This window comes from Schistosoma haematobium, chromosome 3, assembly GCF_000699445.3.
Source record: "Schistosoma haematobium chromosome 3, whole genome shotgun sequence".
NCBI lineage: Eukaryota > Metazoa > Platyhelminthes > Trematoda > Strigeidida > Schistosomatidae > Schistosoma > Schistosoma haematobium.
The window spans coordinates 13,733,476-13,760,068 of NC_067198.1; the positions used below are offsets into that span (position 1 = coordinate 13,733,476).

The 26,593-nt window shown below is 31.2% G+C and overlaps 1 protein-coding gene across 1 annotated transcript in view; it reads left to right on the forward strand.

Moving 5' to 3' along the window:
• The first annotated feature begins 800 nt into the window (after window positions 1–800).
• CPLX2_1 (complexin 1) overlaps window positions 801–26,593 on the forward strand; it is a 52,350-nt gene continuing 26,557 nt past the window's right edge. Inside the window, exon 1 of the mRNA XM_051213066.1 lies at window positions 801–993. Within this exon, the coding sequence (XP_051069005.1) occupies window positions 939–993 (55 nt within the window). The 5' untranslated portion in view covers window positions 801–938. The remainder of the gene's footprint in view (window positions 994–26,593) is intronic.

The window sequence follows — 26,593 nt, forward strand, 5'->3', positions numbered from 1 at the left end:
TAAGTATTCATCAAAAAGTAGATAGGGAAATTATCAAGATCATTCCGATTACATTTCATCTCTGTTTCAATATGTATCTTATCATGCTGAGCCATCCTTTCCCATTGATAATTTCTTCATCAAATTTTTGATGAATACTTAAGCCATTAACAATCAAACGATTATTAAACTTTCCTCACTTTATAAAAAAATTTTTTAATACCTTTGTTTGACCTCACTGTCACCATGTTTAACAGAAGTTTGCTATCAGCATTATTATCATCCTGTAAAAATAAGTATATATATATTTGCGATTGTACAGCTTTGAAAATGAATTCGCCGAAAAGAGAACTCTTTGCTGAACTAATCTTTTTTTAAAAATTATTTCTCTTCTTCTGATAGATCAACTTTTAACGAAATGTATTCGAACTAATGAATATCACCATTCTTTTCCATATAAATATGAGTTTATTTAATAACAGCTATAATACTAATAATAATCATTATTATTATTATTATTATTATTATTATGGTAATTACTCTAATAAGTGTAATAAAATGTGAATAGAATAGAATAAGTGATAGGCCAATCAGTTTAAAAATTTATGTTTTAACCAATGAAAATAATGAATTTATTTTACTGTCTTATATTAGTATTTATATTATATTTGAAAGACTAATGAGCTATTGTTTACGCCTATCTTGACAACATTATCTATCTATCTATCTATCTATCTATCTATATATTTACAAGTGAAGAGAAGAAGTTTATTCGTTTTGTTATTTTAGCAAACTATTCATTTTTCTTTTTTTAATACTGTGGAAACTTTATAAATTGTTTCGATACAGATATATACATAATTATCATTCTATAAAATAATATTGTTACTAGGACACTTCAAAGTAATATCTCATCTTAATAATAATATACATATACATATATATACATAACATAAGGTATGGCTGGTTATATTGCTAAACAACTTGTGGCAAAACCTTTAGATGCAGTTAAAAGTAAGATAATACATGTTTTGTTAATATGCCTATCTATAGAAACCTTTTTTTCCTAAATATTAGTTTTATGGTTTCATAATTCAGTGACTATAAACAAAACTACCAGTAATGCAATTGTTACTACTAACTAAATTTATAGTAGGATAAAACATGATTAAATGATAAGAAATTCACCTGAATTTGAAAATATTGACAAGTAGATTTCAATTTAGTGGCTTAAAGATATCATGCTGATTATATAACTTGATATTCTTGGGTTTTAGTCTGTGTTTAGTAATGTGAGTCTACACTGATTTTGAGAATTAAACGAAAATGAAGTAGCTGTCCAGTTTCATTTATTCTCAAATAGTTGTTTGGTGGATGTTAGTTTCTGATGAGAATTCAGGAGTTCACTTATTCCCCAAGTAATTAAACTTAAAACCATTTATTTACTTGTTAAAATAATTTTATTTGATCAAATTATTTGTATATAAATTACCTGTTAAATCTTCATAAAGCAATCATGTCTATCGGTGTCTCTTTTTGGCCTATGGTAAGTCCTATTTACGAACGATTAACGAGTCTTCTAATACAACGCAATCAAAGGGAACTTGTATAGACCGGATGTCTGTCAATTAGCAACACTTTAACTTTCACAACCTACACGCTAATCGAAGAGATGAGACAGGTTAAGTTTATATTCTGTAAAAAAAGTCAAAAGTTAAAAAGGAACAGCTTTTGAGATGGTGGAGAAGATTTGTAGCTCAGGTGGATGATTTTGGTGGAGTTTTGTTCTCTGAGCTGGATGGTTTGGTCATGGAGCTTTCTACTCGAAGTTTGTGCTGATGGTGTCGTTCAGAAGAACGATGAAAGCTCCAAGACCAAACCATCCAGCTCAGAGAACAAAACTCCACCAAAAGGAACAGCTTTGATTGCATAATGACATGCACAAAGTTAGCAAACTAAAAAATAGCGGTAACCATTTAGAATTCAACAAAAATCTTTACAAAAATATAAATTTGAAAAACGTCATAAACATTGCCTTTCAAACAAAAAACTAATCTGTAGTTATAAAATGCTAGATAAACTAATGTCTCCTTAGAAGCATTATCTCTAGGATATTTATATGTTTGTATAGTTGTTGGAAATATGCATCAGTAATTAAATCTTTTGGTAAACACTGATTTATGAACGAAGAATATTGTTTCTATAAATTCTCTTCAGATTCTTCAGTTATATATCAAAATTATCAGTCTAAAATATGACCAAGTTTAAGGCAACTACATCATTTAAATTTTTGATTGAGATCATGAATCAATTGACGTTAGACCACCATTGGAAACCTGGAAGCACTGGACGGCCGTTTCGTCCTAGTATGGGACTCCTCAGCACTTGGCGCGAGACTGATAGGTCCTGGGTTCGAATCTCGCAGGGAGCGGGATCGTGAATGCGCACTGCTGAAGAGTCCCATACTAGGACGAAACGGCCGTCCAGTGCTTCCAGGTTTCCAACGGTGGTCTAACATCAATTGATTCATGATCTCAATCAAAAACTTAAAAATCTCCACAACCCCTATACTGATACATCATTTAAAATTGTAACATACGATTTTAGGATTGTTTGCAAAATAAACTAAATCTACAATGTTAAAGTAACTGTTACGTAATGTTAACTTGAATAAATCTATACCGCTAAATAAAATTGTCAGATTACCAATCATAATAAATACAGATGACAAATTGTAAGAGATATGATGATGTAATTAAAAATTAGATCAAATGTTTAGTGGAAGACGGTAATAGTAATATAAAGTCAATATGAATTCAATAAGAAATAATAACGTATAGTAAATGGCAAATAAATTATTCATGACTTTAGATGAATAATAATGTTGAAACCACAATAATAATAATAATAATACAAAAATATATGAATAACAATATCAATCATAAACACCTTCCACAATGATAGTAGTTTAAAGTGTTTATCAAACGGAGAAAACTGTATCAAAGTATTACATTTTCTATGGAATGAATTCGGTCATTCAACAGAGACATTATACTTACTGAAATAAGTTAAAAACAATTTTGTTATTATCAGAGCGGAATTATAGTAACTTAATAGTTGAATTTACGAGTCAATTGAAACTAGACCACCAACCAGTCTCGCGGATTCGTGGATGCGCGCTGCTGACGAGTTCTATACTAGGACGAAACGGTCGTTTAGTGCTTCCAGGTTTTCCGTGGTGGTCTAGCTTCAATTGACTCATGAACTCAACTATTCAATTTCGTTATTGCTTTATTAATAAATGATATTATGTCATAAACTATCAGAAAACTCAGAAAGTAGGCAAAGTTAAGCATATTTTAACTGTCTTTACATGATCCTGAGTGAATACATATACATTTCTATATGTACATATACATATGTAATGACTTTCGAAACAATCACAATGGTCTATTCATCATTTTAATTATAATATATTTTTTATAGAAAATTTACTAATGTCTTTTTCAAATATTCACAAATACACTTAAATATATGAAATGTTATCCACAGTTATAAACTAAACAATAGGAATATATGAAAAGATGGATAGTGGCTAGCAGTGTAATCCAAAACTCGCGTCTCATCCTATTTGGGACTTGTCATCTGGGTGTACCTGCAACTCAGACTGGATGTTCACTCTGAGACTCGAACCCAGTAACGTTCGCTCCAAACACCATCTCGTCATCCTCTTAGCTTCTGAGTCCTGACAACCAAAATCTTGTGCAATGAGGTGAATTTTAAATTCACATTTTATTGTTTGTTTGAATCTTCCCATTAGTGTTTAGGACTGCAGGTAAATCCATCTGACGAGTCTCAAATAGGACGAACGGCGTGTCCTGAATTTCACTGCTATCCACTATCCATCTTTACTTATAATGCTTGTGAATGAAGGCAATATCGAATCAATACGTACAGGATACACATATGCCCAGACGAAACTGATCAATCACAGTTCTAAACATCAGTAGGAAGATTCAAGTAAATAATACCAAGCGAATTTAAACGATAGGAAGTTTGATCATAATCCTATTGAAATTTATACATAATTTTATAGCAGAAAGAGATTTCACAAATGAATAAACCTTTTCTGTTTTAAATCAACCAATACATTTAATTAGCCGAATTAAAACGACCATTATGCTTCAGTGCTTTTTACATAAAATGAAAGAAAAGAATTAATTTGGGGAAGACTATGTAGACAATAGAAAAAAGAAACATTTTTAGTTAATGAAATAAAGTTTGGAATTTTACTATTCCAATTTTATCAACTAACGAGAGTTTGTAAAGGTTGTTGGATCAACATAATTTACACTACAAATTAATCTTGATTAGACAACCATTAAAAAAATGAAAGCATTGGACAGTTGTCTGTGATATGAACTGTGAAATTTCTGCAGTCTATACAAACCACTTAAACGAGTATTGTTAATAGTAATGCGCTCATTAGTGAGTAACTTTTAGATTTAGTTCCATGAGTTCTTGTAAGAAACCATGACTTGTGAAGTTCGACCAGGTATGGTATATGATAGTTATAGATTTTGAACAGTGGTAGATAGTTTCAAAGCATTGAAGCATCCCATTGGATGCTGGCTTATTAGTCTAAGAATTAAGCGCTTACTACACGAGTGTAGGTCCTAGATTTGGTCTCAGCTATGAATTTGAAGAATCGCAATACTGAGTCCTAAACCAAAGTGAAACAGCTGTTTACTGCTTTCTGGTATTCAGTTTTTGTGGTAGACTTTATCCTACATTAAAAATTATTCTGAAATCTTCATTTAAGAAAACGTTATCAGTTAATCAAACAACTTGATTTCTTAACTACTAACAACATTTTATGAAAGCTGTAAACTATGTGATTGTTACAACTGGTTATTAGTTGATCAGTGGTGTTTTTTTTCAAGATTATTTATCCCATAACATAAAGGCAAATACACATATTATTTTACTGCATGAATTTGCTATTATCACAAACGTAACCGTTATCAAACTTTGGTTATTTTAACCGTTTATTTTAGAATAATGACCTGTAGATTACCATAATAAAATATATACGATGTTTGCTATGGAATTGTCTATTCTTTTCGTTCAAAACCATGAACTGCTTGATTATTATAACCAAAATAAATAAAAATTCTACACTCATCAATAATAGATTTCAAGATGAATTTTAGTAGTCTTAGTAAAAAAAATTCTTGACTTGTAAGTTAAGAATAAAATAGATGTTGTAAGATGATATTGAATAATCATCGTCTGATGTTATTTATTATTTATTTATTTAACCACATAAACATTGATACAAGGAGGCACGAAATAGATATGCGCTACATAAATCATTCGATTTGTGTGAGGGCTGGGATACTACCCGGGTGCCCAGACCGAAGCTGGTGGTTTTCTTAGAGATCCACACCCCGAGTCTTTAACCTTGAGGTCTGATCCACAAGCAGTGGAGCATCGTGAGGAGATGCAGTCCCATGGTAGTCGGTGACCGACGATTGGTTCATACGCCATTTGTTGCCGCAGGATCCTGGAGCCCATGTGCACCATTGGTTTGGAATCCGGTTAAAGCGCCGGACATCCGCTTTTCATCCTCTCGATTTTGTAAACAACACCCCCGCCACGAGAAGGCAGTGAGTAGGACTTCCCTGGCAGAGGCAGTATACGCGTGGCCATGTTAGAGTACTTCGAGAGGGAGGGCGGGCTCACCCCACTCTCGGCCATACCAGGGCATTTGAAGGCTCATCTGATGTACCAAAATGATTAAAGTCCAAAAACAATTCAACTTTAGTTTTATAGTTTAAAGATATAGTACTCATTGTTAGATTTTAGTAAAGATCTGAGCATTGTTCATAATTATTTGTGTGCATAGATCTTTACTTTTATAACATATAAACTATCTTATGAGAATGAATAGGGGTTTCAATGACTTACTTTCTTTCTCATTTCCATTCTCAGACCATATATATATATATATATATATATATATATATACATAACTTTGTAAACGATACTTATTCAATTGTAATAACTTTCAACATTTCACTTAGAAATTATGAATCAAAACTGTATCCATGATTATTGTTAGTCGACAGTTTACAATTGAATGTAACATTTTTACTACTTCTATATATTTCTCATAGAGAAATGAAACATAAAAATTAAATTTTATATTATCATGTGTGATATTTTAAAACAAATTTTATTCATCTAGAACGCTTTTCTTCTTTTTTTTATATAAATACAAATTGTATCTAATTTCTAAGTCAAATTTTATTAAGTGTGTGTGTGCGTTCTTTTTCAAATTTTCCATCAACAGGTATAAAAAATAAAATAAAAAAACTCGAAAAACCTTGAAGTACTGGACGGCCGTTTCGTCCTATTGTGGGACTCCTCAGAGGTGCGCATCCACGACTCCGTCTCGAGGGATTCGGATCTAGGATCCAGGACCTATCAGTCTCACAAGTGAGTGCTTAACCACTAGACCACTGAGCTGACCAACGCCCAGTGGTGTTAATATCTAATTTCAACTAACCCACAAAATTGAGCGACACATCCACCATTGTCATCAGTGAGTTACACTCTCACAACTGACCCGGTTGAACTCCACTGTTCACTGCTTCTCACTAGAACTCCAGGATATACATCTTGAAGCCAGTCACTAGTGAGCATATATTGATTAATATCAGAAGGGTTTTGTGGATATTATAGTAATTTCAGTGGTTAAGATCATGAGTCAGTTGAAGCTAGACCATCATGGAAAACCTGGAAGCACTGGACGGCCGTTTCATCCTATTGTGGGACTCCTTAGCAGTGCGCATCCCTCCCGTGACCAATTGAGTTCAACCAGGTCTGTTGTGAGATTGTAACTCACTGATGACAATTGTGGATGTGTCGCTCAATTTCGTGGATTAATTGAAATTAGGTATTAACACCATTGGATGCTGGTCAGCTCAGTGGTCTAGTGGTTAAGCATTCGCTCGTGAGACTGATAGAACCTGATTTGGAATCTCATGCGGCGTGATTGTGAATGCGCACTGCTGAAGACTCCCACATTAGAATGAAACGGCCATTCAATGCTTTCAGGTTTTCCAAGTTGTTCTATCTTTAATTGACTTATGATCTCAACTATTTACATAGTAATTATCAAGAAAATTCATTCAATAATTTATTTATTTATATTAAAGACTCAATGGAATATTGTATAAATATGTCAGTTTTATTTGTTAATTGAACTAGAAATAACTTTTAATTTTTCATCATGACCTTCAATGAGAATTGAATATGATACACTTTCAGATCAATTTTTTTTGTTCTAGTTTCATTTAAACAAACAAATAGTCCGAATGAAAAAGTAATTTCAAAAATAAACGGGTAACTGATATTTGATCCATGACAAAATGTTTTTGAATACAGGAAATTAGTGAATAAGAATAAATTAGAGTAAGATGTGACTGATCTGTTGTTCCTTCTTTCTTTTTTTCTTTTTCTTTCACATTAATTTTTTTTGTGTACTTGTAAAACGAAATGGATAATAAATTCACTTGGTGTTGTTTTACTTATATCTTCCCATCGTTATTTAGGACTGCAATTGATCAGTCTCATGATGGCATATGTGTATCCTGTGCGGATTGCCTCGATATAGCCTTAAGTCACAAGCTTTTTGGATAATAATCTACTAAACTTGGAAACTATTGATGATCAGTGAAATTAACTTTGAGATAAGTATATTAAGTTTTAGTGAAAAATCATAACTAGTCTAACTCACCAATATTGTGGAGGTGATTTGTATGATGTTGCATAATGTTATTGTGATTTTATGACTTATATAAAGTTAGATCTCCTAACCGTTGCAATTAAATCCTGAAATCAAAAGGTAAAAGACTCATCTGGAGACCTGACGGGAATTTATTTTGTTAACGTCGAGTTATCGGCATTTACAGCTTAGGATCCTAACGCCAAACTGAAAACAACTACCCAATACTCCTTGAGTTTTGACGGTTCTCCAGATGGAGTTAGTCTGTCATGAGAATCATCTCAAAATCCATCTAATCTTCGGTGCCAATTGGCAACCAAATAATTCTTTTAGTTCGCCTTGTAGATTGTTTATTAATCTACTCAAATAACAAGAAACGTGTACAAAACAACATATTTACTATCGGAAGATTATTAACTGAAATGAAACTAATAAAGCAAAATCCCACTGGATGGCATTACCATTTACATTTATCCAACGATCTGTAAATAACAGATAACGTGAAGATAATTCAGGAATACTTCAATTTACTGAATGACTCAAAATGTTTTCCATAAACCCAGAAGAAAATGGAAACAAACTATGAGACCATATTAATAAACTGACTAACATGAAATTATACACTTTAACACAGTTATGAAATATTTTTAAAAAAAAGGCTATCATATTCAATGGCCTGACTTATATATTGTATATTCAAAGTAAAATCATAAGTACGCGAACTAGATCAGTAGTTCAATTACTTTCTAGAAATAATGTATTCGAAAACAATTACATTGTTATATTTAAATGAGTATTTGTTTAATCTTAAACATGAATATATGATAAAATGGTCCGAATGAACGTTGTATAGTGATCGACAGGTTAGAGAAGATTAAAGATTCCCATTGTGAAAATCAGGACAACATATATAAGCGAACAATTGCTTTCAATTAGATCGTCATCAGGCTTTACTCTAATATATATGAATATTTATACGAAAATGTTAAACCAATCAAGGCAATATGGGTCAATAATCACAATGAAATAGAATAGGTCACCACACATAATAAGTAAAATTACAAGCCGATAGTAGGAAGACTGATAGTAGTAAGAATAATTAAATACGATAACAAAAGTCTTATCAGTAGTTAAACGTTGGAAATAGAAGGTCAAATGTGGGTAAATAGACTTGGAATAGTCAACACAAAACATTAAAATCATTACGTAATAGGAAGTGTGTAAATAATTAGACAGTGAAGAATACAAACGGCAAGAGGCAGAACATTACAAACAAATACTAGATGTGAAAATAAGGCTAATGATAACAAAAATAAGATAAAATAAGTAGATAACAATAATAATAGTAATAAAAAGAAAAAAATCGGTAATTAAGTTATAACTGGCCATGATAGGGATAAGGGGGTTACGAATTTCTTCTGTACACATAAATTGCGGTTATATGTACGAATTCCTATGGCTTCAGCTATATGTAGGAGGCGGGAACGAACTCCGTTAGAAAATGACGGAGGTATACGATAGGTCACTCGAAATGACTTCGATTTATCTACAGCATGACCGCTATCAATGAGATGTGCTAACATTTTCGTATAAATATTCATATACATTAGAGTACCTCCTGATGACGATCTAAATGAAAACAATTGTTCGCTTATATGTGGTTAGAGAATAATCGGAAAACGGTAACAGTTATCTTTTTAATTGTTTTTTTTTTATTTCTTCTTAATTATTGATTATTATATAAGGTCTTCTATTAGTTACCAGTCAGTTTTAAGGATTGTATACATGAAATGCATTGGAATCAATAATAAAACAATGTTTTCCACACTGAGTTTTAAGACAATTTGATTCATCATTGGAGACAAACACGAGTTTATCATAATCGACCATTTCACCAATATACCACATATGAAAGTTTTAGAATATGTTATTACATCATATTATTAGTTTGTAAATATTACAAAGTAAGTAGTTAAGTTATTACATCACAGATTGAAGATTTCCGAAAATTGTTGTCATGAGAAAAACAATTAATTACGAGTTTAATTTGATAAAATGTTATGTAACATTAAAATAGAATTAATCGATAAATTTGTTCACAATAATTTACTGCTTTTGTAGTAATAAACTGAATGCGTGCCTGCTCCTCTTTTTTTCTTTACTTCTTTTGGGTAGTATGTTCATATATGATCTTGAAGTTTACATTTTATTGTGTTTAATTATGAAAAATCTATTTACATACAACTTGCTGAAATCATTTTAAGTTTTGGACTAATGAGTAATTTAACTGATTGAAATCATGAGTCAGTTGAAGCTAGACCACCATGGAAAACCTGAAAGTACTGGAGTTGGATATTAACACCGTTGGATGCCGGCTCAGTGGTCTAGTTGGTTGAGTGCCTGGCGCGAAACTGATAGGTCCCGGGTTCGAATCTGGCGGGGTGCGGGACCGTGGATGCGCACTGCTGAGGAGTCCCATACTAGGACGAGTCGGACGTCCAGTGCTTCTGGGTTTTCCATGGTGGTCTAGCTTCAATTGACTCAATCTATGAAATTTCTAAAAAATCTCCATAAAACCCCTTCTGATATTGAGTAATTGTCCCCAAACAGTAAACTGAATTTTAATTCACTCAACTCTCATAATTAGATTATTTCACTATATATTTTATTGACAAACCGTCTAAAATAGTCCGTCATAAGGGGCGATTGCAACTAATTATCAATAGTTATATAACAGATGAATAATTAAATCATGATGGGATCAACCAAATGTGTAATTAAACAACAGAGTTTATATAATAGAGAAACGATGTTTATTCGTTTATTTAAACACCAATTGTAAGTTAACAAGTTATTCTACAAATTACCTTATTATATATTAATTTTGTAAGAATGTGAGTATTATTTAAGTAATTGTAGGTAATTAGAAAGACGTTCTGAATCCAGATCTCGTTAGTAAACTTCGTTTTGAAAGAAAAAAAACTAATTTCTTTGAGCCGTTTTCACAAGCATCATAATTATCAATGTTAACATTTGAATGCTTAGTATATAACTTTATTCATATAGAACTAAATTATATCAAAATAAGTGATCTCACCATGTTGATAACTACTAACTAGTAAGAAACCTTAATTCCTACTATTATTGAATTTTTTTCTTTTAACTACTCAAACAATGCATTATGATTTTGTGTCAAACAGACTAGTAGGGATATTTTAAAAATAAAACATAATACGAAATTAACTATAATTCAGTACCAAAAGAGGTTTTGTGAAGATTTTAGTAATTTCAATAGTTGAAATCATGAGTCAATTGAAGCTAGACCACCATGGAAAATCCGGAAGCACTGGATGGCATTTTCATCCTAGTATGGGACTCCTCAGCAGTGCGCATCCACGATCCCGCCCCCCTGTGACCAGTGGAGTTCAATCAGGTCTGTTGTGAGATATCAGCTCACTGAAGACAATGGTGTATGGTGGCGCAACTTCGTGAATTGGTTGAAGTTAGACAATAACACCGTTGGATGCCGGCTCAGTAGTCTAGTTCGTTAAGCGCCTGGTGCGAGACTGATAGGTCCTGGATTCGAACCTCGAGGGCGCGGGATCGTGGATGCGCACTGCTGAGGAGTGCCATCCTAGGACGAGTTGGCCGTCCAGTACTTCCACGTTTTCCATGATGGTTTAACTCCAATCGACTCATGATTTCAACTATTATTCAGTAATCTATCTGTATAATCATGTGTACTTCATATATTATACTCTATCAAAACAGTTTAATTTAGCTGAATACAATTTTTCGGTACTAATAATAGAACAGTTGAGTATGTTACTTTTATTTATTACTATTATTATAAAAAATATTTTTTACTCAAATTATTTCAATGTAAACTATCTATGAATTAATAGACGAACAAACAATTGACGTCATTATATAACTTTAGGTTTCTATCTACAATCTTATAAGTTGATTATCATATAAACATTTTTCAAACTTTTATTATTATTATTATTATTATTATTATCAATTTGCTCTTTCTATTCAATCATTTATTAAAGTGAAATGAAACGTAAAAAAATCATTTACCCAAGAGGGTAGAATAATTTATCATACACTGAGAGAGAGAGAGAGAGAGAAAATACAGGTTCGAAAAATTGTCAGAAGAATAAAAATGAAAATAGTTTCTTTGTTCTTTGTTGTGTTTTTTTGTATATGAGCATTAATGCGTTAATTATGATTGTTCTTTATTCTTTTCTGCCCAGATATAAATCTATGATTTCTTTTTGTTTTCAGAATTATTCGTTGACAATTTTATAAAAAAATATTATTATTAGAAAGGGGGATTTTATGGAGATTGTAGCAGTTATTTTAGTAGTTGAATCCATGAGTCGATTTAAGGTAGACCACTATAGAAAACCTGAAAGTATTGGATAGTCGTTTCGTCCTAGTATAAGACTACTCAGCAGTATGCAGCCACGATCACGCTAGTAGAATTCAAACCTAGGGACTTTGGTATCGCGTGATAACGTTTAACCTGTTAACCGCTAAGCCTTCATTCAACAGTGTTAATGTCTAACTTCGATTAATTCTTATGTGCTCACTAGTGACTGGCTTCAAGAGGTATTTCCTGGAGTTCAAGAGAGAAGCTGTGACCAGTGGAGTTCAACCGTGTCAATGTGAGGCACTGACTAACTGAAGACATTGATGGGCGGTGGAGCAACTTTGTTGATTGATTAAGGTTAGACTTTAACACCGTTAGATGCCGATTCAATGGCCAAGGCGTTAGGCGTTCGCACTCGAGATCGAAGGTCCTACGTTCGAGTCCTGTGGGCGGGATCGTGGATGCGCACTGCTGAGGAGTCCCGTACTGGGACAAAACGGATGTCTAGTGTTTCCAAGTCTTCAATCTTTTTCTAGCTTAGATCGATTCATGAATTCAACAGTTTTACAAAAAACTGTTTTATTAGGAGTAAATGGTAAATAAATTCATAATTAGTAGAATCTAACTTAAATCTATTAAAATGGTGATCATTCATGCAATCAGATGACAATTACCCTGATTTAAGAATATGTGATTTAATGTTCAGTTTATCGTCACTTAGCAGAGACTGGAATTTTCTGAATTTGATTCCGTTCTGATCCTTGAACGTAAGCTGTTATGAAGTCTGAGGTTTGTTTAAAACAGCTATTTCGTATCTAATACTTTCTAGTAGTTTTACATCAGGCGAAGCCTCCTTAAAATTGTAGTTATTCCCAAAAAACTACCCAAATAGATAAGAATAAATAGGTAATCCATAAGTTTCAGGCACCAAAAAGGAAATGATATATACAAATGTTAATATTTTGTGGATTATTCAGTTTATCAGATAGAACAATTTATTTTAATAATAAATGTAAACGTTTATTTACACTTATTTAATCTGAAGCTTTCAAGTTAACAAACACAATGCATTATCAGTAAGAGTTAAAGAATAATTCCAAGTAAACAAGTTAAGTGATTTGAACTTCTTAGCTGGACAAACATTAAAACCCATAAAGCACTGGGTAGTTGGCTTATCTCAATGTGTGATTCTTCATTAGTGGGAAACCACGGCATATAAACCAATAGGTGCAGATTTTGTAAAACGTGAATACTTTGTGTTTGATTCCTAGTACAGTTGTGCATGTCTACAGCAAAAAGAAATCCCATATCAGAATCAAATAACTGTCCAATACTTCGTGATTTTCAATAGTAAACTAATTAAGATTACTCTATGATATAAACAATAGAATTGAGCAATCTTTGTAAGCCCTCATAGTGATGAACAGTCTAGCTTCAATTGACTCATGATTTCAATCTGTGAAATTTCTAAAATCTCCACAAAACCCCTTCTGGTAATAATCACCTGCTCACTAGTGACTGACTTCAAGAGATACTTCTGGAGTTCCAATGAGAAGCCGTTACCAGTGGAGTCCAATCAGGTCTGTTGTGAGATATCAGCTCACTGAAGACAATGGTGCATGGTGGCGTAACTTCGTGAATTGGTTGAAGTTAGACATTAACACTTTTGGATGCCGGCTCACTGGTCTAGTTGGTCATGCGCCTGGCGTGAGACTGATAGGTCCTGAGTTCGAATCTGGCAGGGTCTGGGATCGTGGATGCGCACTGCTGAGGAGTCCCACACTAGGACGAAACGGCCGTCCAGTGTTTTCAGGTTTTCCATGGTGGTCTAGCTTCAACTGACTCATGATTTCAATCTGTGAAATTTCTATAATCTCCACAAACCCCTTCTGATAATCGATTTATCTTTACAAATTTTCTAGTATGTTATTATCGATTCATTTATTATAGTATATTGATAATCACAACTTTAATTATTTTGTTAGACTATGGTAACAGATTCAAATATTTTGGTTCATTTGAATTTCGATAGGGAATTTTTGTTTCTCTTTTTAATTTGCGTTTATTTTCATTAGAAACTGGATAATTAAAATTCATTTTCTGATATATATATATATATATATATATATATATATAAACAAATTTGCATAAATCCAATGGATATGACGTAATAACCCAGTACATAAACTAATACAGTTGCTTATATTTCGTTTGATTGAAGTTCCTTTTTTAAAAGTTAGATAGTTATATTCAGTTGATTGTTTATTATATTTATATTCTATTAAGTTAATGAATATCAGATTCAATTCGGTTAGTTAAATGTAAATGAGTAAATAACTCTTTAAATGAACTCATCTAAATTTATTTACTGTAGAACAAATAAGATTCCATTATTATTTCTGGGGGTTTAAAATTTGTTGTTAAATGATTTACATAGTAACTAATTAATCCAAACATGAACTTATAGTCATATTATACAGAATTATTTTGATCTAAGAATGACTAGTTTTGTTAAGAAGGAGAAGAGGAACTAGTTTATTTCCTTCTAATTTATACGTTTGATTATAAGACCAGGGTATCATTTATCGGATTACAAATTGTTACTTATGTTGGGGACGTTATATCCCCAGAAATCACTTGGGAAAGGACTTAATTTTGTAATTTTATTTAGAAAGTTTGAATTTCTTTGGTTTCGCGCCAAAGGCGCTCTTGTCACCTTCATGTTGTATTTTTCACTTGGAAATATCTTAAATGCCACTGGTCCGTTGCGTCTTTTAGTATACTATTTGCTGACTCTCCCCAAGGGCGGTTTTGCACTGTTTCTGGCTGTTTGCAGAATATACTTCCCATTCCAAGCTTGAACTTCTCTCTCTAGGACGCATCAATAGCTAGCTTACTGGTCTTTTGTCACAGAGTCTTGTTCTCGTTCGCAGATTAAGTGAACTCGTGATAGTTTCAAACCTAGCAACTTATCATATATATATATATATATATATATATATATATATATATATATATATATATATATATATAGAATAATTTACGAATATTATCTGATTAATGATGATTAATTTTCTCTATGGAACTAGTTTAGATGTATGAAGAATTGTTATTCACATTTTTAGATAAATATAGACGGTCACACTTCTATATCACTTGTTCAAATGTTTTGCTGAATATAAATGATTTCGACAAAATTAAGTTACAAATCGTGTGAGATAAATGTATGTTGAATTTAATTATAGTTTATAACAAAATTTGACATAAACGACATGTTAGTATGGTTTGCTGATAACTTCCCACAGTTGATTAGGTCTACAATTGACTAGTCTCTTGTTGGCATATGTGTAGATACATATAACTGAAAAGTCCAAAATAGGACGAAACTCGCGTCTTGGATTTCACTGCTAGACACTACCCATCAATGATATATTGTCTACAATTGATATAACTATGTGTATAGTTCGTAATTTAACATAAAATTTGTTTCATTTACGAATTTGCCTATTTATAAAATGTTTAATTTTAGTTTTTAGGGCTGCTTAATCATTTTCATTATTAAGAAAATTACTATCATATTTGTTATATCGATGATTAATTACTTCTTACTATAAACCATCCAAGTTAATGTGAATACAATCTAAACAGTTAAAAATTCCTCTTCATTTTTATATTTTAACAATAAGCAATTAGTAGAGATTTATATAAAGAGTTTAGTGATATGACTTAAAGTAACTGAATGTATTATCAGAATGGGTTTTGTGGAGAGTTTTAGAAATTTCACAGGTTGAAATCATGAGTCGATTGAAGCTAGACCACCATGGAAAACCTGGATGCGCACTGCTGAGGAGTCCCACACTAGGACGAAACGGCCGTCCAGTGTTTTTAGGTTTTCCATGGTGGTCTGGCTTCAATCGACTCATGATTTCAACCTGTGAATGTATTATATTCATACAAAATAAATAGTCAACTTATAGCCATATTAAGCATATACTGAATTTATTCATTGAACAATATAAATAACTAATAGACTTGTCTTATAATAAATACAAATAAATAATATTCTATTCATAGAATAGGACAACTATAACCAAGTAATTATTTCCAGTATCTGGGGTAAAAAAATCCCGTGGTTACCTATTATTATTATTATTAATATTACACGTTCCTTTGATATAATTCCGACCTAATGACAAAAAGAGTTTACTTATCATTCTGTTATAGTCTGACGTAAAGTGTCTTTTTTTTCTCTTATTAAATATATATATTTCTATACATTTGTAGATAGATAGTGAAATTAATGTACTGTAATTAACAAAAGAATGTTATATTAATTGTAACCAGGAAGATTTCTTTTAATCTCTATGAAAAACGATGTAAGAACTTTCCTATATGTTAATGTTTCTTAAAAATTGTCACCAGATGGGTACTGATTAGTCAAAAATCGGAGATTTGGTATGGATTATATATATCTATCAGATTTAATTTGTAATAGAATAGAATAAAGGATTGTTTCCTTGAAAGTATTTCTGATAGTGAATAACATCCAATATAACAAAAAAGAAATACATAGAAAGATAGATAGATAAATAGACCTGTTTAACATTAAACACGCATAAGAAGAAACCATATCTTAGTATACTAAATCTTATTGAGTTTAGTTGACGTTGATTAATAGAATGGTATTGAGAATTGATAAATCAAGAATTTATTTATTTTTCATGATACTACTTAGCAAATCTTTCAAAGTAAAAAAACCCAAATAGATTTGATTTCTTAACAAAACGTTGACCATATTCTGTATGCTATAAGCTTTAGTTATTTGAGGATAGATAACACAGTAAGAAGTAGTTATATATTAACATCTTGTTCACTTATACGAATTATGGTCTCGATTCGGTTAGGTAAATAATATTGAGTTTTATAGTTACTATCGATGCTTAATTTCATAATAATCATGTAATGAATAAAGATATATCTTAGTATACTTAAGTAAATGAGCTATATAAGATTGAACCAACATTTTTGTCTGTGTTTTTCAAATAGATGTTTTATTATGAGTAACTAAATAAACACTACTGACGAGTCCCATACTAGAACGAAACGACCGTTCAAGGCTTTCAGCTTTTCAATTATATATTAACATTCATCCATTAATAATACCAATTGAAATTTAAGATATTTTGATTTACTGGAACAAACTAGATTTTACATTGTCTCCCACTGTTAATGTAAACTAAAAAAGTAGGATGGTAATAAACGTTTTATTTCAGGTGGGTGATTTTAATTATTCAATTTTGTTTCAATAAGACAATTTAATTATGAAGTATTTATTGTCATAGTAGAAAGTGTTATAATTATAAATTGTTAGGTCCCGATAAGCATAATGAATGGTAACATTTGACATCCATTTATCAACAAATAATACGCGTTTATTATTTATGATTCACTTGTTAAATAACTAAACTACACATATTCATGTCCCTCTTATTATCAGCTTCATTTTCACCTATGAACTATTATTCTACGATCTACCATTCTTCAATTATGCACCGTCTATTCATTACTACCTCCCACACTCACAACCACATTTGACTAATTCTTATGCGAATGTTCTTTCATATTTTATTGGTACGATGTGATCTGTCTGCTTGATATATAAACCTAGTATGTTTGAAATAAATGATTGATATTACAGAGGTTGAGACTGGTGTTCTGGAGTTAAGTGGTTGTGTTAGGCAGAAAGCATGACCGATAAATATCCTAGACTGCTCATATGGATTTAACGAGTCATTAATCCGATTGATAATTCACTACTCTTTAATTGACGGTATCATTACATTATACATTAACAGGGCAAACGGGCCACAAGTTATAACATAAATTTAAGATAATTGTTGATGTACATTTAACAAAATCGATTTTCACGTTAGTTAAAACATAATTTGAAGTAGCTGCTAAGTTAAAAAACAAAATACTTCACAAGATGATCTAATCATGATCGCGTAAATTTTCACAAATGAAAATCTGAATACATTGGACAATAGTTTCATCCTAGTATAAAACTCTTGAGCAGTGTGTATTCACAATCCTGCACTCAATATTCAAACCTAATACCGTCCAGTGCTTTCAGGTATTTAATGGTAGTCTAAAATTGATCAATTCATAATTTTAACAAAAAAAACTCACTTATATTTCCTGTATCGTTTTATTTAAATTTCAATAAATAGAATTTAATTGACAAGAACTTTCTTTTTCGGCAAAAACCTTATAAAATAATTAAATAGAGATGCAAACGTTTAATAATTTATTTCATTAAAAGAAATATATATGTAGATAGGGAGATAGATGTAAAATGAACTTAGTTGTTAGGGGAAAATATATTATTATAAATATTAAATGTTCTTTATATGTATTCTCTTTACATCATTGATTTCTTTTCTAACCACATGTTATTTGTATTATTGTTACTATCATTATTGTTATGTCATGTGTACTCATGTAATATTTGTATGTATATAACAATCTATTACTATAAACTATTATTACTAATATCACTGTAACTTGTCACAGAAGGCGTTTTGTGAATATCATAGTAATTTAAATAGTTGAGATCATGAGTCAATCAAAGCTAGACCACCATGAAAAATCTGAAAGCACTGGACGGCCGTTTCGTCCCAGTATAAGACTCTTCAGGGGTGCACATCTACATTCTCGTCTCGCGGGATTCAAACCCAGGCCCTATCAATCTCGTGGGGTCGTGGATGAGCACTGACGAGGAGTCACACAATAGGATGAAACGGCCGTCCAGTACTTCCAGATTTTCCATGATGATCTATCCTCAATTGACTCATGATCTCAACTATTAAAATATAAGTTGTCTATTATATAGTTTAACAGTATATTCAGATGGAAAAATAACTTTTATGTAGATATATTACTAATAATTAAAATTAGATACATGTCTAACAATAATATTCACTCATGTAAATATTCCTTACCTTCTAAAATATTTTATTTTTCTTATTGTTACGATCATTGAATTCATTAAAAATTTGTAAAAAGGGAATTTAAAAAAAGAAACAAAAGTGAAATTAAACTATCAATTGTGTTGATCATAGAAATAAGAAAATTTATGTAACAGTTGAAGTCACTAAAGTAACAAAAATTAATAAAGAAATTCAATATTCAATTGGGGATATTTTGAGAACAAAATTTTTAAAAAAAAAAAAAAATATTTAAAAATCAATTAATTTTTAATCATGAGTAAAATTGTTTTTTTTTTTTTGTGTGTGTAAAATTTATAAAGAATTAAGTAGTTGATAATTTGTTCAAATAGTTTCAAATTGATTATGTTACTTTTTTTCTTAAAAAAGGGACAGAATATTAGAAAAAAATCGTTGGAACTTTTCAGGCAAAGATGAATAGTTGCTAGCAGTGGAATGTACGATGCGCGTTTCTTTCTATTTGGGATTCATCAAATGGATGTATCTGCATATCATAGTTGATGTTCGCTCCGCGACTTGAACTCAGTACCGTTCACTTCAAACACCATCTCCTTATCCATATAGTTACTTAGTCTTGATAGACGCTTGTTTTTGTGATGAGATGAAGTTTAAATTCAATTTGGTACTGTTTTACTTGAATCTTTCCGTTGACGATTAGGACTACAATTGATCAGTCTCTTATTGGCATATGTGCATCCTGTGCGGATTGCCTCGATATTGCCTTCATTCACAAGTATTATAAATAGGATGAAACACGTGTCCTGGATTCCACTATTAACCACTATCCATCTTTGCTTATAATGCTTAAGAATGAACGCAATATCGAGGCAAAACGCACAGTATACATATATGCCCATAAGAGATTGATCAGTTGCAGTCCCAAACATCAATATGAAGATTCAAGTTAACAATACTTATTGAAGAGAAACTTTTTGTTAAAAGATGCATATACATCAACTGGATAAATTCTATGCCTATCGATTGATAATAGTCATATATTTGGTCAATTTTTGATCAACAGTCAACTTGACACAAATATTTGTTTAATCGGTCTATGATATCTTGTATTAGTACAATGCCGTTTTTGATATCATACAGCAGATTTAAAGTCAGTTAGTCAACTACAATAAAGGATCAGGCACATATATGCATCGGTCCAAGTTGTCACACCTCATTAGCACAACAAAATAAACATCAAATTCATAAAAGTCGTTATTCCAATGGTAGTAATGTATAAAAAAAGATTGCATATAAGGATATAACAGGGGAAGAAGAATCAGTTCGTAGAAATAAAGATATAAAGTAATTTTAACCTCATGGTTTAAGAGAAGACAAAGACTGTATACGCCAACACCATTGTTACCGATTCTGAGCCATGTCGCCCATAGTTTGATTATTAATAGTTAGATAACTAGGAAACATCTAACAAAAATGAGTGGAATTGAATGGTTATTGATTTGTTCAACTAGTAGGTTGTCCAAACTATTACTAGTATTCGTCTGAATTATCCTATCGTTTCTACATATTTTCTAGTAGTCTTTATTGGCATTGCTTTGATACAATCATTTTATGGAATGAATGGATTGTGAAAAAAAAGCCATCAACCAAATTAATTTGAACTTTTGACTATGATGCAATATCAAGGTAATCCAGTTAGGATGTACATCTGACACAAGAGACTAGTCAATTTCAGTCCTTAATGTCAACGATGAAAAGAGAATAAATCCTTTCAATTAAAACAAATATAACTTGAAAATATAGAGTGTAACTGAAAAGTAAGGACTATGTTATAATAGTAAGACTCAAGATTATCTTAAAAATAACAAGTATATATCTTTATATCATTGTAATCAATTTCACATAGTAATAGTAAAGCAATTAATCAATAAACAATTTTATCTATATTCGAATGGTCACAAATTAGAAAGTTTAAATCAATATGAATCATTATTTATGTTGTCTTATGCTTTGAAGCAAATAAAAAAATCGATAAATTTGCCTCTTAATTTGATTCCTAGAATATTTATTCAGATAATAAAGAAAAAAACCTTATCTTCTTCATTATCATTTTATGATTATTGTTCCATGTTGTTTCTATGTCAAGTTAAATCTTTTTTGTTTAATTAATTATCTTTTTCTGATCTTTTTTCCAATTAATTAATAATGTCACTGGTTGAAATCATGAGTCAGTTGAAGCTAAACCACCATGGAAAACTTGGAAGCACTGAATGGCCGTTTCGTCCTATTGTGGGACTCCTCAGCAGTTCACATCCAGTGCTCCCACGTTTTCCATGGTGGTCTAGCTTTAAGTGACTCATGATTTCAACTAGTGAAATATCTAAACTCTTCACAAGACTTCTGATAATAATCAATGATTACTGGTTTGTTTATTGATTAATTTTTCAATAAGGAAATTGTTCATTAATTAAGTCTTAATTTAGAAGATAAATAAATGATAAATAATAATGAAAAAAATATTATTGTGCTGTCAAATAATTTCTTTTATTGTTGTTGTTGAAAATTTTCACTTGAATAAGTTTGTTTATTTATTTAGTTATTTAATGAATATCACATCTTGTTATAACTTATGACCTGTGTGCCCTGTTAATGTATAATGTAATGATACCGTCAATTAAAGAGTAGTGAATTATCAATCGGATTAATGACTCGTTAAATCCATATGAGCAGTCTAGGATATTTATCGGTCATGCTTTCTGCCTAACACAACCACTTAACTCCAGAACACCAGTCTCAACCTCTGTAATATCAATCATTTATTTCAAACATACTAGGTTTATATATCAAGCAGACAGATCACATCGTACCAATAAAATATGAAAGAACATTCGCATAAGAATTAGTCAAATGTGGTTGTGAGTGTGGGAGGTAGTAATGAATAGACGGTGCATAATTGAAGAATGGTAGATCGTAGAATAATAGTTCATAGGTGAAAATGAAGCTGATAATAAGAGGGACATGAATATGTGTAGTTTAGTTATTTAACAAGTGAATCATAAATAATAAACGCGTATTATTTGTTGATAAATGGATGTCAAATGTTACCATTCATTATGCTTATCGGGACATAACATATATTAAATAAATTGATATAATAAATAATTTTTAATTATTTTAAATCACCATTATTCATTATCAACTTACTTGAATCATAATAATAATAACTAATGTAAATAATATTACTGAAACAAATGGCATATTTGTTATATTCTTGTACCCTGTTAATTATTAGCTGATATGATCGTCAATTAGAACACTTAGTTATTTGTCTTTGGCATTGTGCCAAACTAATGAAGCATTAGCTAGTACGAGTAGGCTTGAGTCATTTCTAAGTCCTTAGTGATATTTCTCGTTTCATTTTAACTGTCTGAGTTCACAATACAATGTCAGTTTTCATTGTATAAATCATATATTTCAGACATACTTGGTTTTTATAAAAACAAATCAAACCTCATCATATCATAAAATAAACAATAATTATCATGCAAGATCAAACTAAAAGTGGTTGTGAGTGTGAGAGACTGTAACTAATAAATTGGGAATAATTTAAGAATGGTAGATCGTATCGCAATAGCCAATAGGTCAACTGGAAACTTATAATAATAGAAATGTAAATATAGGTAATCAATCTACTTAATAGTTATACAGTAAGAATATATATATTTATATAGTGACAGTTCAAAAATAGTTTCTAGCAGTTACCATGCACTTATTCTTCGTTAAGATATAATAATATTTTTATTAATTTACTTGTGAAACGTTATTTATCTGTACTTCTGATTTCAAATTTAAGTAAAACTGATATTTTAAATTTATATATACATATTAAAAAAAACTCCGCCTGAAGTACCGCCGGGGGCTACTGCCGGTCCCAAGCTCGGATAAAGGAGGAGGGTTGGGCATGGGATTAGCGACCCTATTCCGTAGAAAACTAACTCGCTAAAAAACGCTAACCAGAAAAAATACATATTAAAATACTATTAGATTATAAGAAGGTTTAACACAGAAAAGATAATATAATTTGACCAATTACAATGTTTTTATTTTCTTTCTATAATATTTATCCTCTTATGAAATCAATTAATAACCATTATTGATTCCATTTCATATTGTTTAAAAATGTATTTCCATTCGCATTCGTGGAATAAAACTACTGTTAGGTTCATTTTTCCTATAGACCTTCTATTAAAACACTTCTGATAGTAGTGTAGATATAATGTTTAAGGGAACCCAAAGGGTAAACAAGTACAATCTTAGTTCATAAATCATTTGTCATTCAAATAGTAATTTATAAAATAATTTTAAACTACTTATTAATTGGATAATAATTCAAAATGTAAAAGAAATCAGTAAATTCTGAGTTATAGGTATAAGTTTAAAGAAATTATTCATTTTCATCGACTGATACTTAAGTGAAGTTAGATAACTTCGACTATAAACTGGATCATATTAATATTTGGAATAATTGAATGATCTGTGAATCGAATCAATGGTTTAGATGGTTGGGTGGTTCAAGTATTGTCTAGTTTTAAATACGTCGTCTGGTGAGAAAATGCTGATGGTAATAAACATGTAGTCCGATGTTCAATTATGAGATTATCCAAGAAATCCTGTGTTCAAATTTTATCTATCATTTAAAAACAGCTGTTAGTAAATATATCATTTGATATAGTGTATAGTTAATAAATGAAACTTATCACATACTGTTTATTTCAATAATCTTAAGGGTTATATTTCATCCATGAATTCTCGGAGTTCTTGTGAGAAGCCGTGACCTGTGGAGCTAATCTGTGTCGGGTAGAGACAGGTATCTACCTCAGTACAATGGTAGATGGTCGCGCAATTTCGTAGATTGGTTGAGGTCAGACATTAACACCGTTGGATATCGACTCAGTGGTTTAAAGGTTAAGCGTTTGTGCTCAAGACCAAAGGTCCTGGGTTCAAATCTTGTCGATGGGATCGTGGATGTGCACTGCTGAGGAGTCCTACAATAGGACGAATCGGATATCCAGGGCTTCCAGGTCCTCAATGGTGGTCTAACGTCAATTGGTTCATGATCTCAATGATAATTTCTAGTTGGTAGTAAATAGAATACACTCATCAAGACATTAAATAAGAAAGATTATTTCCGCGAAGGGTTCTCTTTTCGGCGAATTCATTTTCAAAGCTGTACAATCGCAAATATATATGTTTATTTTTACAGGATGATAATAATACTGATAATAAACTTCTGTTAGACATGGTGACATTGAGGTTAAATAAACAAAGATATTCAAAATTCTTTTTATAAAGTAATGAAAGTTTAATAATCATTTGATTGTTAATGGCTAAAGTATTCATCAAAAATAGACAGGGAAATTATCAATGGTAAAGCATGGTACAGCATGATAAGCTAAATTGTTGAAATTGAGATTAAATGTAATCAGAATGGTCGTGGAAACAAAATAAACCAGTTGGTGGTAGAGGATTTAAGGGGAAGATGGAAGGTGAAGCAGATGGCTGTAAAGGAAGAAGAGTGTGAAAAAGAGAAAAAAAAAAGACACATTAAGACTATGGTAGAAGATGAGGATTTACCAGTCTCTTTTGCGCACACAATTCTGGATTTTCCAGATGTATGGCTAATGCTTCGGCAATGCAAAGAAAATGCAGTCTAATTGTCTTTGGAAGACTTCTACTTACCTGTTTCCTAGTTGAATACTTTCTTTGAGATCAAGTTTAATCATTTGAAAATGTATCAACTTGGGTTATATATTTTAAAAATAGTATTGATTGTCCCATCATAAAAAACCATTTTTTGCGATTTACCTCCACACTAAACTTCTTTTAAAGTTAAACACGATTCAAATAGATTTGTTTATATTTTACTATAACGGTAACTTGTGCACAGTAACTTGAAAAAATGTATAGGTAGCCACTTTAGGTTGATAAAAATTTAAAAAATAAGGTTTTCGTTCTAACTTAATGTTACTTATCAATAAATCATGATATGATATAGAAATTATTTCAGGCACCAAATACTTGCTAGATCTTAATATTACATGGTATTTTATATTCGGTATCAAGTTTCAACGAGTATCTGATTTGGCTAACGATTTATTATGGACTTTTTGTAAGTAATGATGAATAGTGGCTGGCAGTGGAATGCAGGACGCACGTTTCGTCCTATTCGGGACTCATCAGCTGGATGTACCTGCATCTCAGAGTTGATGTTCACTCTGGGACTCGAACCCAGTACCATTCGCTTCAAACGCCATCGCGTTATCCACTCAGCTACCGAGTCCTGATAGCCACTTGCTTGTGCAATAGGGTGAATTTGAATTCACTTGATATTGTTTGTCTTGTCTCTTCCCATTGAGGTTTAAGACTGCAATTGATCAGTCTGTTATTGGCATATGTACATACTGTGCATATGCCTCAATATTGTCTTAACTTACAATAACGCGATGGCGTTTTAAGTGAATGGTACTGGGTTCGAGTCCCAGTGTGAACATCAACTCTGAGATGCAGGTACATCCAGCTGATGAGTCCCGAATAGGACGAAACGTGCGTCCTGGATTCCCCTGCTAACGAATATCCATCATTGTTTACAAAAAGCTTGTGAATTAAAGCAGTATCGAGGCATACGCACATCATGTACATATGTCAATAACAGACTGATCAATTGCAGTCTTAAACCTCAATAAAAAGATACAAGCCAAACAATACCAACTGGATTTATTATAAAGTCTGACTTATTAAGGATTTTTACTGTGTCTAAACTGAAATGTATCCAATGACATAAAGAATATATATATATCCCTAGCAAGCTGGAACTCTATCTCTTTCATTTAATCCCTAAAACAATAGAAAAGGTTCTCCATAAGCTTTTCAGTAATCGACAAATTATAGAGTTTATGGTATTTATGCAATATGAATATAATATTCAAGAAAAAAACAACTTGAAGCAAGAGCTTAAATAGATGAAAAAATAACTGTCTCATATTCTCTAACTTTCAGTGATTATTTAATCTGTGATACAAATGAATTTTATTCATATAACTAACTGATAGATCTTTCATAAAATTAATCTTGATTTAATAATGTACACAGTCTATTAAGCATTAAATGTTAATTTTATTTAAAGGAAAATATAATGTCTAGAATTGTCTAATACAACTAACATACAATTTAGCTATTATGTCATTAAAACATGATAAATTATTATTGAAACGATTGATGTGTTTAATTTAAGCTCAGACTTCAACCCTGACTTCTTTTATTATTACTTATACAAAATGAAATAAATGTGTAAGTTGTTATCATGAAGTGATTAAATAATACATATTCATTGAGTTGGAAACGATTGAATTGATTGTCTCTTATTATTAACTTTTAAAGCATACAATAAAAGTCTAAACTGACTCAATTTGCAAACTTACT